Below are 23,998 nucleotides of genomic sequence, written 5' to 3'. Positions count from 1 at the left end.
CCTAAAATATAATTTTTCAAAATGAAATTTATAGTAAATTTACTTGAAAGAGATATTTGATAATAAGAAATTGAACTTTTATGCATACTTGATTATAACATAATAACAGATAACAAACTCACAGTAGAATAGGCAAAACGGTACCAATGATTATTACTGGAATAAATAGCTGAAAGCTCACAGTCAAATAGGCATAATGGCAAAGTATTATCAAGTGTAATTGAAATTTAATAGCTGAAAAATTCAATAGACCATTGAACCGTACTAATCACCGTAATTGAGCCTCGGCAATTTTCTTGATAACTGACGATTACAATACGATAATTTCTGTTGGTAAGGTTGGCAAGCATGTTAGCAAGCCAGTTCTAATATTTCTTCTTGGATAACCAGCAATCAGTTTCTGCGCGACCGTCCAAGTCGCCGGACCGGTTCCAGTGTTCTTAGTTTGTAGATTTTGAGTGCGGTCCGAAATGTTGGAAGCGTGGAAGTGGAAGTGCTTAGCTTTGGCCAGCCTGTTATCATGTGCTGCCGGAGTGGTCAATGATCCTCAAGGGTAATTATTGATTTTATAAGTTAAGACCTGCGAATTTGAAGTCAGCTGTCAGAATGATTAAGACCAGATTTTGAGGTCTGAATCGCAACAAAATGACTGAGAGGATTCATTTCGAGCACTCACTGTTAAAATTACCTAAAAATATTCATCTCAATAATCAAAAGTTGTATTTTTGAAGAATACTGTTAAAATATTCTCCATAAAAGCAAAATATTTCTTCCACCATACATTCATTATTTACGTTATGCTTACAACGCAGACTTCAACTTCAAGCATTATTGATCTCAAAATTTATGAATTTGTTTCAAATACTAGTAGGTCTGTTTGTGGAGAAGCTATTGATCAAAATCTCTTTACAAACTGTGTTGATAATCAATATGATGATGAGTATTCCAGTTATGGTAGATTCATGGCTCTTTATCAACCCATGTTGAGTTGATATCCAACAAGCCCTTGGCTTACCCTCATTTTACACTTGAGTGCATCCAAGAATTTGTCATTTATCATTGTATTGTTCATCATTTTTTTCAAATTTCTGATGGAAAATCCACTGTTTAGAAATATATAGTTTCAGAAGTATACAAATTGAATGTACTACTGAACAAGAATCTCCTCATATACATTTCTATTATACTGAAGGAAAGACACAGCAGGCTTATGCCCAAAACTGTCTCTCTTCCTCCATATCCATTCATTAAATTGAGGATTGAAACTTTAAAGCGCAGTAGAACTAGAAATTTTGAATTGAAAATAAATTATGAAGAAGTAATAAAGTCACTGTTTGAAGGCGGGTAATGTGTTTGATTTCCCCTGAACAAATTACGTTTGGGTGGTGTCGTTTATCGATTTATCTATCACCTATTTTCTCGTTTATGAATATCGACTGTAGAGGGAGTAGGTTGGGGCAGAACAACGTAATTGTAAGAGTTAGGAAACATTAATTTATTAATTGTATTAAGTTTTGGAAACATTATCTCAGTATTCTCAACCCAATTGTTCATGTTTTTCAGGGTGACTCCAGTAATACGCCCAGAGGAGGACTACTTCCTGCCAATCACAATCTTCCCGCAGCACTATGACCTGATGATAATGCCAATATTCGAGGGAGAGACTCCTGTGTTTGTGGGCTCGTCAGTGATGACATTCACAGTCAACCAGACAGGAACCTCTTCAGTCACTTTCCACAAGGGACCCAATCTGAACCTGGTGCAATCCACTATCTCAGTCACAGATAGCAGTAACAGCTCTCTGAGGATCCTTAATCGGGTCTATGATACTGAGACGCAGATGTTCAGCCTATCTCTGGAGAAGGAACTCGATCCAACAGAGACCTACAAAATGGCAATGATGTTTGAAGGAAAAATAACCGAGGCTGGGTTCGGCATGTTCCGGGGATCCTACGAGTACCAGAAACTCAGAAGGTGAGAGCTTTAGTTTCTTATCAACAGGTATTGTAGCACAGAGGAAAGAACATTTAATATTATACTCAATACTTGAACTTAGAATTCAATAATATCTGATTATAGTGAAATCGTGTGAAATCATCATAATTCAACTGTCATTTTTAAACATTATCCTTCTATACAGTCATGTTCTTCAATCTTATCTGCTTTGAGAAATTTTTTCTCATGCCGCGTTCTTTCATGACCAATGCCGCTACTGAGGACATGCAATAAGAAAAACATACTCAAAAGTGACAAGATAAGCTACATTGGTCTCAGGAGATTTTACAGCATTATAGGGCTTTGTGTATTCTTTTGAGATTTATAATAACAGTTTGTTATGGAGAAAAATTTCTCCACGTATTAGAAAAAAACCACACACAATCCTTATTCTTATTCAATTATATTGATTAGTTGTAGATCACTTTGTAATGCAATTATCCATTCACTCTTTGCATCAAACAACTATAGAACTCTATTAATTAAGTAACTAGTTCCCTCTAGAAATAAACAAACAAACAATAGAGCTTTTCTTATTCAAGACAACGTGAATGGTTTTGATCCAAAATGATGAGTTAAGGCCTAAATTCAATTATTCTCGTTCCCTGCCTAGCTAGTTTTTCCAATTTGGAGTTCGCTTTTTCTGGCTGGTGGTGAATTGACTCCAAATACTTGATTATAATCAGTCGGAATATCTCTATGCAAATCCTGAAGAAGTGATCAGTTTCCACTTAATAATACAAATTCAACTGGAAACCAGTTTTATTAGAATTCCTCAAAATGTCATGTTATCCTGATTTTAGTACCGCTATATTTCTGTCATTCCAATTAGGAGTTCAATAGGAATACTGTCCTACGTATCCTCGTATACTGTTCTAAATTATCAAAATTTGAAACATAAATATCAAAATTTAAAACAAAATACTCATATTTGAAGCTTCCATCTATAATAGCATACAATAAATGCCTCTTTAGCAAATGAATGAGGAACTGAATCATTTCAGTAAATAAGCATGTTGTGAATAGTTATATAAATTAATACTGGTATGCTAGTTTTGATTTAACAAGGGTTATAAGAATTCTTTTCATTTGTTTACTTCATGCATAACTTGATCCAGTTTCCATTAGAATGACTATTGGAATATAAGATTTCATCTCAAAGCTTCCTCAGTTGAAAACTCGTGAACTCATCGAAAATTCTGATGGAAAGTCAGCGACGAATTTCCTTCTGCAATTGCATTTCAAAATACTGAAGTTGACTGGCTGAATAAATTCCGTCAGTAAATAAACAAATCACAACGAGAATTGAGTTTGATTTGAAAATCAGGAAGATCGATTATTATTGGATAAGCTTGTTTCTGTTGCGACTGGCCCACGGTTTGCACATTACAACTTCGATGTTTTTATTGATGATTGCTAAGGAGAAGAGAATTGTGGATTTCTAGGAAGAAGAGATAAGTTGCAGACTCGAAAGAGATGAACAGGAAAACAGTGTTCACTGGAAATACGATCAGATTTTTGACGGTGAGGAGAAAATTTATCAACTCAAGTGGAAACTATGTTGACTCGTTCATACCTTGCAATACAATCACATTTCTATATTTTATTTTGAGTTCACTTCCACTTCTATTGTTAGTTGAGGATGTACATCAAATCTGGCCGATTCATTAGTAGGCCCAACAATAAATTTTTGAAAAACGTTAAAGACTTCTTAAGGTAAATGTTTTGAAATATTCAAGCAATTGAATCTTATAATCTATGTTCTCAATATGAAACATAAAACTGATATAACAAATTTGATACATAATAATAATTCCAGGAACAATTGTCAGAATTATCCTCACAATATCCAAAATCTCTCTCAAATACTCAACCTGTTGAAACAGCTCTTGGATTCTTGGAATAAGCTAATTATTATGTCCTGGTTATTGGATACAGGAGCAATAATTATTCACTCGTGGAGAATCCCTTTACGTTTTCATGTTTCTGACTGCTTTTTGGATGAATAGAGCATCACTGGCTGTTTCTCAGTGCATAATTATTCAAACAGCATCCATTTTCTCGAACAAATTAATTGTAACATGAATTTCGATTATTTGAAAAACCTTGTTCCAGTGTGACCTTGGGTTGATGAAATTAAGGATGGTTATATTATAACGTATTGAAAAATATACCATTTTTTTAAGAAATGGAAGTGAGTGAGATCTTATATTATTATCCGGCTCTTTATATCATATTTTACAGACGAACTTCTATAAATTATGAATTCTAAAAGCTATCAATTTACTTTTGAATTGAAAGATGAGTTTCATATTTATTTTCCTAGAGAATCTGAGGGATGCCAATTTCTTTACAGTGGAATTATTCTCATGTTGTATTTTCATTTCTCTACATTTCTGTACGATTGGTTTGTTGAGAAACGATTTAGAATAGAATATTTCAATCTAATAGTTCATCATTGATAAATATCTATAATAACGAGTTCGGAAAGCGTGTTCAATACTCATATTTTAAAATCATATTCTCAAAAATGTAATTTAGTGCTTCTTTCAAGTATTCAATGATGATCGATGTACCAGATCTTCGTGAACGTTATATGTCAATAATTATTGTGAAATAAACTTTGTACTAGATGTCCACTACCTACTTGGATTGAAATATTCAATTCCAATAGAAAGGTAAAACAATGAATTGATTGGAATAAACTAAGATTGTAGTATCCTACACTTATTCAACTCACACTTACGTTCTTATTTGATATTTTTGAATCATTAATGATTATTATATCTATTAGATGTAATTGGTTCTCATTCTCTTATACATTTTCTCACTCAAATATTACTCATCCAATAGTAGGATTGATATAATAATATCATAGAGAAACAATAGCGTAAGTAGATATCCCATGGTATAGGGAATTTATGTCGCAACTTTTACTGTTATCTCAAGCCGATTACTGTCGATTATTGTCAATTTCTACTGTTTTGTTGGGGTGAGAGTGTATGAACGGCACAATTTGAGAGACTACCAGCGTCACACAGCTGCATAGGAAAGAACTACGTGAACTATCGCTTGGGATAACAGTAAAAGTTGCGACATAAACGCCCAATACCATGGGATATCTACTTATGCTATCGTTTCTCTATGATAATATCTAGTACTAGGAGGATTGATAATAATTGACGTACGGTAAGTATATCATTACTACTGCTGCTTTGAGCAATATGGTTTGGCCTTTTTTGCAGGAGTACTCGTTCTCCTATCTCATTATAAGAGTATATTGTTTTCTATAATTATATTGCGGTTGAGTTCAAACCAAAATTCTGTTTGCTTTGGTTCAGATTCATGAAGAAATTATATTGGATCGAGAAATGATTGCAAGTATCAGAGTATAACTGTATCGTTGTATCGATGTTGAATAGAATTAATTCAATATTTTCATTGTTTTGGTGATCATTCTGATTGACTGTGACTTAGAATATACTGTGAGTATCAAAATCATAGTCCCAAACCCAAGCAAAACATGAGCCTTTATTAAACGTTATCTAATTTATTGTATCTTATTTACCGTCATTTTTGCACAGTACTGTCCAATTAGGTACTTCTATGTTGATCCTTTATGGATTTTCCATTTTGTTCCATTGTACCATTTATTTTGAATATCGGTAATAATGGAGCAAGTAATAGTCTACGTTTTTACAAAAATTAGTTAATTGATTAGTTTTGTAACAACTTCTCTAAATGAACTAATAATGATCACTATCAACAGTGTTAACTAATATTAACTAACAGTAACAGAACTTGTTTGAATGTTTCTCAAGAATTCCTCGTGTTAGTAAACAGAAGTTCAAAGTTGGTCAAGGTCAGTTCTGAGCTCTGCAGGTCAGAAAAGTGAGTTTTTCTTATCTGGTATTCTCAGCTATAATTACAGTTTGATCTTCTCATTAAAGAGTCGGAAATAATCTATATTGGTTATAGATGCGTAATACTATGATGTCATAATATTGAGATTTAAGTAGAGTTGAATAATTGAGATAAGATATGGAGGAGAGCTGAATTGGTGCCAATTCAACCAAAAAACACGAATCAAGTCTTCACATATGCATCCCAATAAAAATTTGAAAATTTCATACAGTAAATTGCATTAAAAATATGCGAGTTAAATGAAAATTTTGACAAAATTTATCAATATCAATCATTTGAGAAACTGTTCACAGTTCACATTGAATAGAATATCTGAGAATTTTGTGCAAATCAACTCAACTCTCCACTAAACCTATTCAAATAAATTTTAATAATACTCATATTTGGCATTTGATTAACTTCTCAGTTGCACTCTAACTATGAAAATAATATGATAATTGGAATAATTTTAGTTCATCAAATGAATATAATAATATTAAAAATAACTGGATGATAATAATAATAATAATAATAATAATAATAATTGGATGCAACACCGGTTATCCAGAGTTCACATTTTAGTTCCAAAATTCGAAATCTCAATTCCGGATTCAAACTCAAACAATAGATCACAATAAATTGAAATGAAACCTGTCAAATCGAGGAGTACAGGTTCCTCTAAAAAGTTTAAAAAACCGCCAGTTTATTCCAACATTCCTCCTCGGAAATTGCACGTTACCTTGTGACAAGTATTAAAACTGATAATCGATCTCTAAATCACTCTCAAACACTTAGAATCTTCCAACGTTTTCCCTCTCAAAGAATGGGCTCTTCTGTTGATAATATTCAATATTGATGATACTTTATCAAACAATTCTTCATAGTTCTTACGTTCAACTTTTCAACTAAAAGGAAATGAAATACTCCGAGACTACACGTAAAGACCTGATTCAGACAAAACTACGCGTTGATTTTATCAATGAATCAATCCATCCTCATAACCTTTCTCACTCAATCAGAGCCTAATTTGGTTTCTTGTGTAATCTCAATTTTGGCTCCAACTCAAATCCAATGCAAGTTTGATCTTCGAAATAAGGAGTAGTGTCCTTTCACTTTTATGCAAATAACCTTAGCTGTCTCGTATATATATCAGCAATGACATCGGTCAACTACTTTCTTCAATGACCTTAATCTATTTTATCTCACCTCTTTTCGCAATGTTTACTATTGTGGTTTCAGTAAACTCACGTAGGCTAGAAGGTCTATTGTGAGATATACGATTTACTCCGAACTTCCAGCATTTGTAGAGTGGGAAGCGTTAATGTAAGGAGTGCTGGCAGTTGGACGTGAATCTTATCTCACTATAAACACACTTAACTACTGATGAGTGCGATAGGTAGCTGAAAAGTTCCGCAGAATGAAAAATTCTTCATAGATAGGGTTCACAATAAATTAGTTGAGTTCTCTGGATGCTGGAGCTCACAATCTGTTCAATGACTGTGTTGGGAAGTGTAGTAGTTGTAGTGCTGAACAAAACCTTGAGAATAGATAATTCATTTTTTCCCAAAATATTAGTTTCAAATAAGAGTAGTCTATCTGGGAAGACTATCTCAATTTTGCAAGTGTACAGATATTGTAATATTGAAATCAATTCTACAGGTAATAGTGGGAAATTTTCCTATTTTTTGTAAGGGTTCATATGAATATTTGAAAAAAAACGAATTCTCGAGAACGGTAATCCATGTTTTGTTAGGAGCTTCATTTTCCTGCCGTATAATATTATCACTACAACTCATGACTGCGAGCTCTTCTTTTTTAGAACACAGTATACTTTCTAGATTCTAGAGCATTGTTCAAGCGATTTTTCCACATTTAGAACAGTCTTTGTATTGTCTTCAAAATTAAGATGATTCTCGGCTTGTAGCAGAACTACTGCACAATGTCCACGATAAGTGTTTTGGGATTACAAGTGCACAAAATAGCCAGTTTGGGTGGCGGAATGGAAGGGGGGGGGGAAGTTTGCGCCTTTGTTTACGGCCGGGTAAGCCAGACGGGGGAGGGGGTAGTTGGGAGATAGGAAGTGGAATTTTGGCCGCTTTCAACTGCATGTATGAAACCACAAGGAAAGCTCAATATTAGATCTTTGTTTATGGAAGCAACGCTTGAAGGCACTCGGCTAAGTTCGTTCATATTCGCCCTCTGTGCTGCTGATGTTGCTGCTTGCCAAAGCGTACATAAATTTCATTCCACAAAGCACTTGGAAAGAATAATGGTCTCTGGTATAAGCTGAAAGCTATTCCATGCATCAAGATCATTCACTGGAGAGGAGAAGATAGAACTTGATTTTGTCTTTTTGCGCCCTCTATTTTTTGCGGCGCGCGTTCCCTGGGTTAAAAAGCAGACGCACAGACGCATCTCCCCAACTCATTCTCAACAGTATTGTTTTTATATGCAGATTGACGACTGAATAGACTTTGTATAGATTTCAGGTTGTATCTAGGAGATTTTCCAGTAGAACTCTTTCTTCAAAATATATAAATATCACATAACAAATCAGGCAAGATTTACTGACTTGGAATAGAATTAAAATAAAGACTCTTCAATGTTTGATTCCATTAGGAACTGCTTGTTAAATAATCACTTTTGAACAACTAATCACGACATAGCAGTCAGGTACCTGACTGTCATTAAAATAATGACTTTCCCTAAATGATCAACCCGAGAGGAACCCAATCACCAAGAAAAATTGCATACTCGTTCCAATATTTCGGTGGTGAGTGTCAAATCAAAAGAATCAAATGAGTTGGCCTATGAATAGGAGATTTTTTATTGTCCTCTATCTTTGTCCATTTCTTCTTTGTCAATTTTCTTATTGCGGAACAAACTCGTATCTCAAGCCAAAAACTTCCTCTAGTCTCTCAGCCAACTGACTTAAGCTCACAACACTCTGAAAGCAATCTATTCAACAAATATCATTAATTACGGTTTTTTCAACAATTCACTGATGGGGTTGAATGCTTATTTTGGATTTTATGAACTAATGTTAATAAGAGATTGATTTTAAGCTGAAAAGAGTCAAAATATGTTTTACAAATGGAATAATATAATTTGGAGGCCAAATCAATTCTATAGGATGAGCTCGAGAGCCATCCTGATTCGAATCATGATGAAATAATATTTTTCTCCATCCAAATAAATCAGCAGAGCTTGAAAAAATGATATCAAAGAGTTTTCTTTCTATCAAAACTACTGAATTACTAACTAGGTATGATAATGAAAGTGTATCCTAGGGCTCCAGTTAAATTAAAATTTAATTTATCAAGAGATTCTCAAGTCTCAACTCAATTACCGTCTAGCTGCATTTTTTAATCTACAAATTCAACTAGTAGGCGCAGTTACATTAACCACACACTGCTTCAAATTAGAGAAAACAGTTGAAGCGCTAAATGAACAGAACACAAGAATGAAGGAGCGTGGTGCTGTACTACTGTTGCACTGTGAAAGGAGCCAACTAGCGCTCTCTCAATTTATGTCTGTGGAATTAGCAGATGCCGTCCGGCGCTGCCACTGTTTTATCCGGTGCAAGTTTCTTGCCTCAGCAGAAAGGCTGCCACTTTGTGACGCTCTCTTGCTTTTATTAGAATAACACAGCGCGACGTTTGTCTCTCTTCAACAGATAAAACGGAATCGAAGAGGATGGCTGTGAATTTTGAGGGGCATTTGCCGGGTGGAAGGGGTGAGTTTTCTTGATCACCGATGGTGTGGGAAAGCCAGCAGAAATAGCGATCAAGAGACAAGCTTTTAGGGTCACCCAAGTCCTATTTTACCGGCTTAACTTCACTTTCAACGCTCTGTGACTGGTGAAATACGGCCCTCATATACACAGATATATACACTGTGTTGTGTTTTGTTAATACTTTGGCAACTACACTGTCTGGCTACATGGTTCACCCACTAAATATAACTGTATTTAGACTCAACTACTGTCTGACTTAGCTATGTATTTATGTATGTGGGAAGTAGACATAGAGTAAGGGCTTGTTACGGTTGTTTGTGTTGCGTTAATAGTATTTATGTTATATGTAGCCAGTAAATATCTATGTTTAGTTGGAAAATTTGTTGTATATTGTGCACATCGCTCGTAAACAATTCACAATCCACAAACTTTCCATTTCATTGTCGCTAACAACTAGTAATACAGAGTGCAAAAAATAAACTGATACAGTAAATTCAGTTGGCGGCTATTAAAAAGGTCTTCCATGTATCTACAGAGAAAAAGAGAGGTTGATACATGAATAGTGGAAGAGGAAGAGAGAGATATGTGGTAGAGGATGAAAAAGTCTGTATATTTACTTTTGTTGAGCATGATTAAATCGAGAAAGTTGTACGTTGAGTTGGCGCTACAAATTAAAGTGGTTTGTATGGGGAGTTGTCGGCAGAAAGCTGAATCAAATGCCTGTGCTCCAGAAAACTCAAAAGTGGATAATCGATTTGAACTTTTTTGCTAGGTGTATTTTGTTAGGAAAACCTGAATAAATTTGTTCGTTTTCCAATAGCTGAACATTTTTCTTCAGCTTCAAGGTAAAACTAGATTTATTCATTGTGGTTAGACTTCACGAGTGGGTAAACTACGGTGACAGAGATTCCTGTTTTGCTTATTGATTATGAATTGAAAGAGAGTCCAATATAAAAAATTTCAATTGTGCTGAAAGCTAATAGTACATGGTAATAATTTAATCGTCAATAGTTTTTGAAGCAAGGTATCGATTTCCTTTAGCTGTTAGTAATAATGATAGTGTTGATAATCTATGAGAAAACGAAAGATATTTTTTAAAAAATATCTTTCGTTTTCTCATTAATAGAGTATTTTATTATCATTGATCAGTAATTTCTGTCAATTTGTAATAGTTTGTGATAAGAGACTGGTGGGAAAATAGTAAGATCATATTGTGTATTATGATGCCAAAAATAATATTTTAGAATGATGTTTAGTTTCATAACGCAGGAGCTATTTTGTGTTATAATTATTATCTGATTTCAATATTGTAGAAATGGGAGGCGACACTTGGAATTATAGGTCTTTATATTTTTAATATAAATATTGGTAAGCTATCAGGATAGAAATCAAGTATTTTCTTAATTTATCAAGCAAGTCCTACAAAGTATTTGTATGAATTGTTAGGGTTATAGATTGTCTTATTATTGTACAAAATTGTTTTCAGAATTGAAATCACACATGATATTTTGCATTTATTGAATAGTTCCACAATATTAAAAAGCATGTGTGCTCAAAATATACCTCTCTCAAGGGACTTCAAACAAGCTCTTCCTAGAAATTCATTGCTGAGAGAGCGCGCGATAAGCAGCCAAATCGTGCAAAATGATTTCACTTTAATCAAGAGAGCACGACTTGAAACCCCTTTATCAAGCGAATAAAGTGCTCTTATACAAACAGTGTGTATTACACACCCCGGCTACGTGATTTCAGATCAAAAGGCTCATTTATATTCCATATTGCAAGGTAAATATAACAGCTACAATCCAAGTGGATTTGTATAACATGAACCATCACAACCCACTCCAGGAAGAGGTGAAAATAGTAGAACTAGAATATGCTTATCATAAGAGTATTCTCCATAAATTATTGAACAATTATTTCATTGGTTACTTGATAAGTTGATACATGATAAGGCAAATGTCAATCAAATTCATTGTTGCTCTGAACTCCAACTTCTTCAACTTTTCTCTTGTATTTCATTCATATTCAATCCAACTATTCTTTGTAAATTTAAAATCCATGGAATCATTGGTTACTGTACTTGATAAGTTGATACAAATGATGAAGCAAATTTCAGTCAAATTTAGAACAGAATTGTTGCTGTGTACTTTAACATATCTGGAAGGTCTCTTTTAAGAACAGCTGCTACTAATTTTAAGTTTCATTGGGTATTTTGACTGTCAGGGAAACAGATTTTTATAACAGCTGACATGCAAGAGCACATATCATTTTCATCGGAAAAGACTGCCAATAACGTTCAGGTTTCGGTTGTACAGTCGAAAATGTCTGGTGAAAGGCTTCGTTAGTGGCTGGCGTAAGTAACCTAATGATTCAGATCTATATCAAAGAACTGGTTATTTGAATTTGAAACACCCGTTTCACAAGAATGTTTCAATTGATGAGAAATAAATTGAAGCTAATTAAGGGGAAATAATCGCAACAGATTATTATTTGAGGCCACAAAATGGTCATGCGGAAAATGCCCGAGGACTGGAAAAAATTAAATACCTTAAGCAGGAATGATTGAGGAATGTATCCATTCATTTATCAGATTACCCATTCCCAATTGTAAACGTGAATGATTTGTGTTATTCAATTTCGTTCGTATTAATCACCCGCAAAATCATAAAGCACAACCATGTTGAACATGAAAACCGTACATCACGATAATATTCATTTGCCAACCAGTCTGGAACTTAATTGCATGGTCTTGTGCCATTAAATTTTATCGCGCTTGCTTTCAATGTCCAAAATGCAATAAAAACGCGATGTTAAACTCTCAAAGTGGTATCCTTGTACTTCACCTCTTTTAAGTGCAATTCGATCTTGAACTCAAATCAATGAAAGCTTTCTCATCCAAATTTGCTTTAACTGTACAAATAATATGTTATAAGCTCGGCTAGCAATGCTATAAAGTTTTTTCTCCCTTAGATACTACTATCAGAATACTATGAGAATCAGAAAATGTATACAGTATTTATAATTTATAATATAATACAGTATTTGAATTTATAATACAGTATTTAACACTTACAATGTACGTACATTATTTATGCTATGTAAAGTCTTTTTTACATATTTAGAGGACCATGTCATCAAATGCCGTCCCTTATTTCCAATACATACTGGTTTTTAGTGTTTTATTTATAACTTGTTGAAGCATATCGGGCGTTATTCGGTTGTAAATTTATTCCTGGATTAAAATCTTCAATGCCTGATGCATCAAGCATCAATTATTCTAACCAGGTTGATTCCAGGTAATGCAGACCAGCATTAGAGTCCTTGGAATATTCTCATGATCAGGAATGCCCAAGCCCACCTCCCCCTGAATATAGCACCAAATCAATCCCCTCGTAAATCCCCTTAAAAAGTCAATCTCGCATTTTCTTGGGACTCCCTGCGTTCTTTTCCCCTCACCCTTTAGCCTTTAGGCACCACCCTGTCATAAACATACGATTTCGAAAAAAACCTCCATTTTTCAATGATGGTCTCAACTCTCTTACGCTCTCAATTATTCAACGCAATTTTACAATGCTCCCATTTTTCAACTTTCTGTCATTGCTTTCAACGCTATAATGCTACAATCGATTTTTAAGATTGGAATAGCTTTTATTATTATTATTTAGTGTATGGCTTTCAAGACGTATCAATCAGTATCCATTCCATTTTCAGGATCATCATTGGAATAATCCCTTGTCATATATCCAGTCCGTTTAAGTAAGCTATTGACTCTGGAGTTGCCATCAAGAAATCTTCTTCTGTTCCTCCTCTGAAGGCTGTGATTGCACACTCTTTCACTATATGGTCAATTGTTTGTTTTTCCCCACATTCACAGGAGGGCGATGGTATTTTGCCCCATTTATACAACAAGTCACCACATCGACCGTGCTTGGTTCTAATTCTGTTTAGAGTCGACCAAGCTCTCCTTGGTAAGCCAAAACCTGGTGGCTTTTGGGAGAACCATGGGATTTGATCTCGCTGCTTCATAGTCCATTCCTGCTGCCATGCACTAAGCAAATTGAAGTTCTGTTCTGTAGCAGTATCGATTGCAGTTTTTGTTGGTGGCTTTCTTGATCGCAAGCGGGTTTTATTTGCATTTTCAATATCCTCATGTATTCTCAGGTCTGGGTTATTTGAAATTTTTTCAAATTCTCTGATGAGAGCATTTTTACGACGCAGGTTTGGTGGTGGTATGTAGCTTAGAACTGGAAGCCATTCAGTAGGTGTTGATTTGATGACTCCACTAATCATTCTCATTGTATTGTTGAGTTGGGCATCTATTCTGTGTGTGTGAGGACTGTTTAGCCACACAGGTGCACAATATTCAGCAGCAGAAAATACAAGACTCAGAGCTGTTGAGCGCAGGGTTGAAGCTGAAGCCCCCCAGCTAGTTCCACAAAGCTTTTGAACAACATTATTCCTGGTCCTCAGCTTTTCCGCTGTTTTTGTTAAGTGGGCTTTGAAGGAGAGAGTTCTATCGAGTGTTACGCCGAGGTATTTAGGAGTGCTGTTATGGAGGAGCAATGTGTTCTCAAATTGAATTTTGAGTTCTTTCTTGGCAAGTTTGTTGTTTAGGTGGAAGCATGAAACCTCTGTCTTGCTGGCGTTTGGCTTCAAGCGCCATTGTCGAAAATATCTTCCAAGTTTTTCCAGATCTTGAGTTAAGACTTCCTCTGCTTCTTCAAATGATTTAGACCCAGTTGCTAGTACCCAATCATCAGCATAGCCAAACTTTTTAGACTGAGTCTCTGGCAAGTCAGCAATGTAAAGACTGAAGAGCAAAGGTGCAAGGACTGAGCCTTGTGGCAGGCCATTTTTCAGTTTTCTTTGTGTACTCTTGTTGGCACCCATGATGACTTGGAATGTACGATCACTCAGCATGTTGTTTAGAAGACGAGCTGTCAGTTTACATGGGATTACCTGAAGAAACTTATATATCATACCCTCCCTCCAAACTGTGTCATAGGCTGCAGACAAGTCGATGAAAGCAGCGGAGGTTTTAAGCCTCTCCTGGAATCCTCTTTCAATGAATGTGGTAAGTGACAGAACTTGATCACAGGTGCTTAGCTTTGGTCTAAAACCAGCCTGTTCAATTGGTATTACATCAAAGATCTTCTGACAAATTCTGTTGTAGATTAGCCTTTCCAGTAATTTGAAGAGTACTGATAGTAATGCTATAGGCCTATAGCTTGCTGGCAAGTCTGCAGGTTTTCCAGGCTTCAAAATTGCTATTATTTTTGATTGCTTCAATTCCTTTGGTATGTTACCTGTCTGCATAATATCAGTGAAAAATCTTGCCAGCCATACTTTAGCATATTTTCCACAGTTGATAAGGAATTCTGGATTTATGTTATCAAATCCTGGTGCTTTACCAGGCTTTGTGTCCCTGAGTGCAAATCCAATTTCTTCAGGTGAAAAAGGCTGACCATATTCTGTTGCCATTGCTTCATTTTTCAGCTTTTTCAGTTCATGCTCAATCTTAATTGAATGTTCCTTATCTTTTGGTACTCTGGATGTGGCTGTTATATGAGATGCTACATCATTTGGACTGACACCTGTCTTTGGTCTCTGGGCAGGTGCTGCACTGCCCAATTTCCTCAGCAAAGTCCAGGCTTGGCGGCTTGAGGTCTGGAAGTTGAGACTTTCCACTGTTTCCATCCATTTTTGTTTTCTTGCAGAGTCAAGGCTTTGGAGAAGTTGGTCTGCCACCTCCTGATCACCAGTCTCATTAAAGCAATGGTAGAGTTCCTCACTATCTTGAGACCAGCCTGGAACATATTCCCTGCGATACCCCCTGGGAATGCATTTCTTAGCAGTGCTAATCACTGCTCCAATAAACCTGCTACAGTTTTTGCTGGTAGGTGGGATCCATCCCAGGCATTTGTCCAACTCATTTGAGAAGAGTTCCCAATTAGCTTTTCTGAAGTTCCACCGAGGACGAGGTATGGAGGTTACTAATGGGATTTGGATGCCCAACCTTATTATAACTGGCCTGTGTTGACTGTGGGGGAAGTCACAAAGAACTCTGCGGCTGACTGGTAGAGGTTTGCCTCTCTCATCAGTTGATGCAAAACATAAATCTGGGTTGTATCCCTGTCTCCAAGCAGCCGAGCTGAATGTGAATCTGTCCTTGGCGTCATAAACAAGGTTTAAGTTTTCATCCTCGGCCCATCTCACTACAGCTTCCCCATTTGCATCACAGTGTCTACTGGATTTAAAGCTTTTATTAATTTTTTCCTCTTACTAGTCGACTGAAATACAAGCAGGAAAATTGGGAAATACCAGAGCACGTGAAGAGCTTTAGACTTTATTAGAGCCATCAAAGGATTCTAAAGTCTGCGCCATCAAAGCCATCATATCATGTGAGAATAAACTTAGAATGAACTGAAGCTAGAACTGAATGCATTGATCATTAATTCTCTTGTTCAAAGACAATACATGGGGAAATGTTCTATGGGAATCAATCAAGTCCGTTCGTATTGTGTATGAGGAAAACAACTGCTTTTCCAGATTTATTTATTCCAGCAAACTCAAATAAGCTTTGCGGAATCGAATCTGTTCTTATCAAAATATTTGAATAATTAGTTTTCCTCTAGAAACTTCGCTGCTTGTCTACACTCTACACATTTATTAAAATTGGTCTTAATCCACATATCATTTCATCAATCAAGATCACTCTCTCAATCTACTCAACTCTCTATTATTTACACAGGTTCAGAGAGACCATACTGTTCTTACCATTTGGTTAAATTTCCATTCATTTTCATTGAATGGCCTATTATTTGAAGAGTTTCAGGAAAATCGATACCACTGTATTTTGTTGGCATAAAATCCATTACCGTATTGTGTATCCTTCATCTTTCTCAGTAGGTTACTCTCAAATCGTCTGTTCATCATAAGGGAGATACATTAAAATTCTATAAATGTTTAAATATATACGGAATTCGATAAGATCGAAGAATACAAGTACGGTATAACCTATAATTTCCGTTACTATTTCTACAAAACTATCACACATCAATCACTAATATTAATGAACAGTTGAACCGTTAGTTTAGTGTGTGTTTAATATTATGGACCAATTCCTGCTTCACGATACTGAATTAACTAATTAAACAGTGCTTGTTTGCATATAATCACTGCCACGTTTCTCTCCATAGGCTACACACATAACTTGAATCACTCATATCAGTGCGCAATAAATTTCAGAATTTGTTCCTCTAGGGTTAGTTGATGTAATTGAGGAATATGTTTATCTAATACAGTCAAGCTTGATCCATTCATTGCTGTATTTATTCCATAGGCCTCATATTTTTTTCCATTTATATGATTCTTAAAATTTTCAAGATAATTTTGTGTATTTATCAAATTTTTCGAAGAACATACTATTCAGTATAAGAGCCGTATTATCCAATGAAATAATATAATGTGACTCTCAAGTTGTCTGGATTCAGGATGGATCAATTACTATCTGATAATTCATAAACAATAACACATTTATTTGAATGAGTATTGAGTCCAAGAGGTTTTCGTTTTTGATGAGATATACAAGTAAACATGCGTAAGCGTAACTTCCATAATTTATTAACTGTTTTAATTAAAAGTAAGAAAATTCTCAAATAAATGGTCCAACAAATCAATACAGCATTGAACCCCCTAAACAGAATTTTGAGGGTAGAATCTGGAATCCATAGATTCACTTTAGAGTTCTCTGTCATTCAAAAATCGTATTAAATACAATCATATTGAGATAATTATTTCAGGGTTTCACGAGTATATAACTGCATCATAAACACTTTGATTGCATTACAGCAGAGGTGTCCACAAGGGAAACAGCAGTGTTTAAAATTACTATTGACGAGCGTTTCCAATTTGTGGAGGGGAATTTTTCTTTAGGGGGAGGACTGCGAGGATGGGCATCCTTGATATAGTGTGATTCACTCCCATGAATTGATCATTCTAATTTCATTCATGGCCGACTAATTAGTGTGGAAAAACATTAAAATCCATAGCATTTTTCAAGGTGTTCACGCAGATTCATACCTGAAATAAGCATTTCCATAGACCACTACGGGAACCTGTTCTTATTAAATGTGACGTGATAAATGGGAAGTGAGGTCATCCTGTGCTGATAGTTATTCAACTAAGACTGCATTGTTCGATCAGTTCAAGCCCATTCAATAAAAATGCATAGGACTCCATGCAGATAATAAATGATGTGATATCCAGTCCATAATTCACTTCAAAAAAATTGTTGAATCTCAGAATTTACATACTTGACTGAGAGTAATTCTGCATCGAACAATCTTCCAGACTTATTGAGGCTTATTGAGGAGTTGAGTCAAGTGGGCTGACCCGACTTGTTTGCTATCTGATGTGATAGTTTGCACTTTTATTTGACAACTGGTTTTGTTGTAATTTATGTTCTCATAAAAAGAGGTCATTGTATGATGTGACAGCATTATAGACTGGATTTTACTTACATGTGGGCTGAGTGCTGTTATGCTATAAAACTTTTACCTTTTCGAATTCATGTTATCTTTCTCAGGAACTTCCTCTCACGGTCTTGCACATAATATACGGCAGTAATGTTGTCTCTAAAAATACTTATTATTTTATCATTCACAGAGATATTTTTGGGTAGAGCTTATTTTCCTGGTCCGAAGTTACGTTTGGAAGACTGGGGAGCTTCCTCTCAATTACGATATCTTGTAACAAACGTTACAAGATCTAATATTGTATTAAGGAATAAATAAATACTTAATCATTTTCGACAGAAATATTTTTAGGTTGAGCATATTTTCCTGGTGAAGATCTATCTTGAACATACTATGTCTATTTGGTTATGATTGTATTTGAATATGTTTTGTATTGGGGAAATTTTCACTGTACTCTATTCCTTAGAACAGGTATCACTTTTATTCTTGAACATTCTTTAACAGGCTTATTGCATATTGTTCAAGTAAACAATCATTTCTACAATTACCATTTTTTAAATTTCTAAATACAGCTTCAATTATAATTCATATATCATTTTTCAAATAACTGTGAATAACAGAAATTGTTCCGTAGTTTCTTGAAAATGAACACACATTTTCTCATTGTCTATTAATGTTCAGTATTTTTTATAATTATTATGTCTCTTCTTTGATATTTTTCTTATAATATCATAATATTATAGACGTTCATGATACTTTTCATACACGAATTATAATATTGTTTGCCATTTTTTGCACTTTCCTTCAGAATAAGAAATAATTGGATGGTCCACTGTTACTAAAAATTAACGCGGTAGATGATAGTAATTTACTGATCAAAAGCAATGTTAAAGTATTTAAATAATAGCCTGACGGATGTTACATAATGAAACTCTGCGTTATCAAGTAGGAACTAGTCTGGTTTGCTAAGGAAGTGGACTTGTACTACAACCAACATACCTAAACAGTAGTTGGTGTTGAGTTCACTACAAAGTAGCGTAACTAATTATTGGCGGAGTACTTCTTTCTTTTTATTTACTATCAACCTTCAAGGCATTGATCCCTATCTGCTTGTAGCTGTGATGTGGAACTTAGCCTTAATGTGAAACTATCATACGCTATGAAACAACAGAACAATTGAGTATACTTCCTCAGGTTGTAAAGAAGTATCTAACTTATAGGCAAACCACATCAATAATAATAATGAGAATTGAAGACTAATAATATTCAGCTCGAATACATAAAATTGATCAATCGATCAAATCGATATAATAATTGATTCTTCTCAAAAATAATTATACTATGTATATTATATTGTACATGAAACAGGGGTTTCATGGATGCGTCTGTGGCGAAGTACTGAAAACGTTGGATTTGTTCTTGAATTGGTGGGTGTTGTCACCCCTAATGAAAACATTCATCCTACATGGTTTCATTACAACTTAGAATACAAGTTGAAAATCTCGAGAATTTATCAAAATATCAATTAGTTAGCCTACCGTACAGGTAGTGCACCTATACATTCCTTTACATGGATGATGCGAATGGTTAAAACTTATTTTATACAATTTTCATGGGGTTTTTTTAATGACATTTTCAAGCTGAAGTTCTGAAGTGAATCATAAACTAACAGACTCTGAGTTCATTAGAGGCCAAATAGAATAGAATAAAGGCTATCAATGATCTGTTTTCCGATACTTTTTTCTCTTAAATGACCTGTTCTCAACCCTCTCAAACTTTTGTCTCTTTCCTCGATAATCTGTTCTCTTTCAGGCTTCCTCTATTCTTATTCTCTCATCCTTTCATAGGGTTGTGTGGCAGATAGGACCTGCAGTTATAACTCCGTCCTAATAAAGGCAAATAATCAATCAAACCTATAAATTCATCCAGTAATATTAGATTCCCTGCGACTAGTCGGCTTCAAACTTTACTTCAACTTCCTTATCACGATTTTCAGTTCTAGATAAACGATTCAAAATTATCTAAAACAATTTTTCTCACTCGTCAAATCATGGAAGTTGTAATTGAAGTATTTGCAGACTAGCTGACCTCTAGAACGGTTCCCTAATGATTACCTGTCAACTACCTTGCCAGCATGTGCAGTAGGCTACAACCTACTTAGTTCCCAATACATCACGTAATAATGGGTATTACACGCAGCTCACATAGGTAATCCAAATAATTCATGTTATTGTGGATTCCATCATGAACAGGAAATGAAAGTACAACATGTCTTAATTACATAAAGATAATACTCCCAGATGGGACAAGACTTCCACTATCCTTACCAATTTCTCAATAAATTGCTGGTGGGAGAATTTTGGAATAAAACTTTACAGTATAATCGCTCAGAATGGAAACCAGCTTCTGGTATCAGGTTTATACTAATTTTGAAGAAATAATAATTTATCCTCCACAACAATCATTATAAGAAAATTAGAGACAATAATTTGATACTCTCAAAATATTATTGATATTTACTTCTTAGGGCTTTTAGAATAATAAATCTAGAGAGAAGTGTACCCTCATATTGTCTTACCAGAAAAACACAAGAACATAATGAAGTTAATCCGATCAATATGATTTTGAAGGATGTACAGTATGAGAATAACATAATTATTGTGATTTTTCTACTGCAGCCTGAATTATAATATTATATCATTGAATTGAGTTATTAAACTGTGGCTTGGTGCAAGAGCAACCAACGGTACATATGTCAAAATATCAACTTTCTCACAAATCAACTTGAAAATTCACCTTGTATTTTCGAACTACGGAAATGCGAGTGCTAGAAGTCCAGAAGTCGACATTGGTAGTTCTGGCACGGAGTATAAATGACAATCTAAAAACATATGTCTTCATTGTTAGTTTTCGCACTCTGAGAGTGGAATAACTAAATCATGACATTGGTAGTATAAATTTTATAACTTTATATTGCTTTGAGATAGGACATTGGCACTGGCACTTCTGGAACTGAAAATAATCGATATTAGTGATGTATTAGTGTAGACTATTAAACTCATTTTTGAAAAAAATTTAGATTGGTAGTTTTTGTACCAAGCCACAGGACTAATACCTTATGTTTTATTCAAGCTTCACTAAATGTTAAAGTTTCCTCGTCCTCCACATTATTTTACTTCATTCGCCTCACTTTGAATCAGCTAGGTACCCATCTCTCAAGTTATTACATGATCACTTTACATAACTTATGTCATAATCTGATTTCTGAGGTGCATATAAGTCGCATCTATTGCTGGATACGGTACCTTCATAACACTGCAGCTTGTCATGTAATAATACATATACACCACTTACCACAAAGCCAGGCAATTTGATACTATCAATTATTGTCAACATGACAGTTGTTTTCTGCTCGAAAAAATCAATATCATATCCTTTGCAGTCCTTCAAAATAGGTGGTTTATAATCCAGACATATATTGTTTTTACATAACTGTGAAGGCTTAAAAATTACCTCATTGTTTTTTTTCAATTCCAGAAACAGAATAAAACTTGATTTGGGTAACCTATACCATGTACCTAATGGCGTTAATGATAAATGGAGCGAAAAATCACATGATCAGTGTCCAAAATTCATTCATCTAAATTTGATATAGCAGAATCAATCTTTACAATCTATATACCGTGCTATATTTTGGCATGTAGTACTTAGTAGCCTCTGCTATATCAAATTTAGATGAATGAATTTTGGGCACTGATCATGTGATTTTTCGCTCCATTTATCATTAACGCCACCTCAAGTCTAAAAACTCCTAAACTTCAACTCCAGACTTAAATCTATTGAACCTAATATGTTTGTTTACTCAATTCACACGCATATTATAATTATTTTAATGGTGAGTTATATTATTCAACTCAAGCAAATAGAAAACTCAAGAAAGTATTTACTGGTAGATAACAACGATTTGATTACGCAGGATCTTCCCTCAAAGAGATGTTTATATTTATCCTACATAAATGTTCACTAGAACAGTAGAAATGCTGGCCTATTTATTTTTAATTACTTTGTCCTGATAATTACCTTTTCTCCTTATTACTCAATATATCCACTCACACACGTACTGTGCGGTGCATTCCAAATAAATTGGCTTGTTTTCATTACGAAACTTGTTTCTTTGAAACTTTGACTTGAAGCTAAATACTTTGCCGGACAACTTTCAGAAAAAACTTTTACCAACACATCCTATCTAACTTGATTTGTTCTTGTTTTTCTTCCAAATTGTTTGCTTGATGTCAGGTTCCAATAGAATGAAATTTTAGTGATGAATGAAACTTTAATCAGAATCAACAGTCACCTTGTGAAGGTAATAGATTGCAGGGAATTATTTACCTACTTGAATTAGTGTAGAGTCTTTTGTGGAATAAATGATACATGAAAGTTGAATCTTCAAGTTCATCAAGTTAATTGTGTCAATTGGCTACTACTTTTACTTTCCAAGCAAAGCTGACGTTTTGAACGGTCTTGATATTATTAATCCATGATAAATAATACGATGCCATTAATTTTTGTGTTGATTTACTAAGAGGTCATCTCGAGTATTAGCTATTTCTTTTTACATGAGTAGTTCATTGCCAATTCTTTTCTAATCATCATTCGCAATGATGGATTCATTACAGTATATTTTAAGTAGCATAGAAAAATAGAATCTATATAGGTATACAGTACCCGTTGTATCTGGGATCTTAAATTTCCACATGTACCTTCTTCGCTATTAGAACAGCTACCGTAATTTTGGTAGAGAGTTTTGGGGAAGGATAATATTATAGGTTATTCTTTTCCAATAATGAACGCTTAGCTGTGCAAACCTCCGCCAATTTGTATAGATACAAACAATAGGCTATTATCTGATGTTTTTTCTTTTGCTGGTGGCGCCTAAAAAATTCTACTTTTATCTTAGGTCTTCATGATTAGTCAAGTTGGTTCTATTCTATCTTATTTCTTAGTTTAAGATATTGTGTTTTTGTTAGACTTGTCTATTTCAAATTTTTGTAATGTATGAATTCTTTGGCAAATAAATTTCAAATATCATGATTATTGTTGAAAATTGCATTTTGAATTGTTTAATATTCTCAAATGCATACTTACTTTTTATTTTTATGAAAAGTGTACTATATTGTGAGCTATTCATCTGTGTATAAACCTGTACCGTATACCGTATATATTGTGATCTGCATAAATAAAGTACTGGTAATTCAATCAATCAATCGATAAGTTTTCTTATTTGGGTTATGTTTGGTGACGTTTGTACTTTCATTTCTTATAATATTATGCATCACTTGTTGAATTATGCAGACTTCACGACATATTGTACGTATGAGCTGCTTTGTAATTTGCAGGTACTATGTTGGAACACAACTGAGGCCAGTGTACACCAGAGAGCTTTTCCCATGCCTGGATGAACCGATTTACAAGTCAGTTTTCACCATCAGAGTTGCCAGACCACAATCCTATGTGAGCAGATCAAACATGGAGATCATCTACTCTAGTGCTGTTGAGTAAGTAATAATATTCAGTTAATAACAACAAATTTATACCCAAGTTACCATGTAATATTTCCCTAGACTTATAGCATACGGTATAGTTAATTAACAGGTGGCATTCATATTAGTCTGAATCAAGGTACCTAGAATACAATCTATTCTTGGTACATTGGTCTGAATGATCAATGGAATTACTCTAGTATTGTTACACTAAAAATAAATTATCATGAATTACCTTAATGTAATGTACTTATTTGAATGATTTCAATCATTATTGATCTGCGTTAGCAAAGATTTGAAAATACAATTACGATACCTACCTAATCAAATCAAGAGCATTATTC

General features: G+C 34.5%; 1 protein-coding gene across 1 annotated transcript in view; it reads left to right on the top strand.

Moving 5' to 3' along the window:
* The first annotated feature begins 366 nt into the window (after positions 1–366).
* The window catches only part of LOC111050841 (aminopeptidase N-like), a 46,369-nt gene continuing 22,737 nt past the window's right edge, over positions 367–23,998 (top strand). The window contains exons 1-3 of the mRNA XM_022337205.2: positions 367–553; positions 1,564–1,974; positions 23,511–23,669. Of these exons, the coding sequence (XP_022192897.2) occupies positions 471–553; positions 1,564–1,974; positions 23,511–23,669 (653 nt within the window). The 5' untranslated portion in view covers positions 367–470. The remainder of the gene's footprint in view (positions 554–1,563; positions 1,975–23,510; positions 23,670–23,998) is intronic.

This window comes from Nilaparvata lugens, chromosome 8, assembly GCF_014356525.2.
Source record: "Nilaparvata lugens isolate BPH chromosome 8, ASM1435652v1, whole genome shotgun sequence".
NCBI classification, from domain to species: domain Eukaryota; kingdom Metazoa; phylum Arthropoda; class Insecta; order Hemiptera; family Delphacidae; genus Nilaparvata; species Nilaparvata lugens.
Note: the sequence above shows the minus strand (reverse complement) of the source record. Positions and strands in the feature narration are given on the sequence as shown.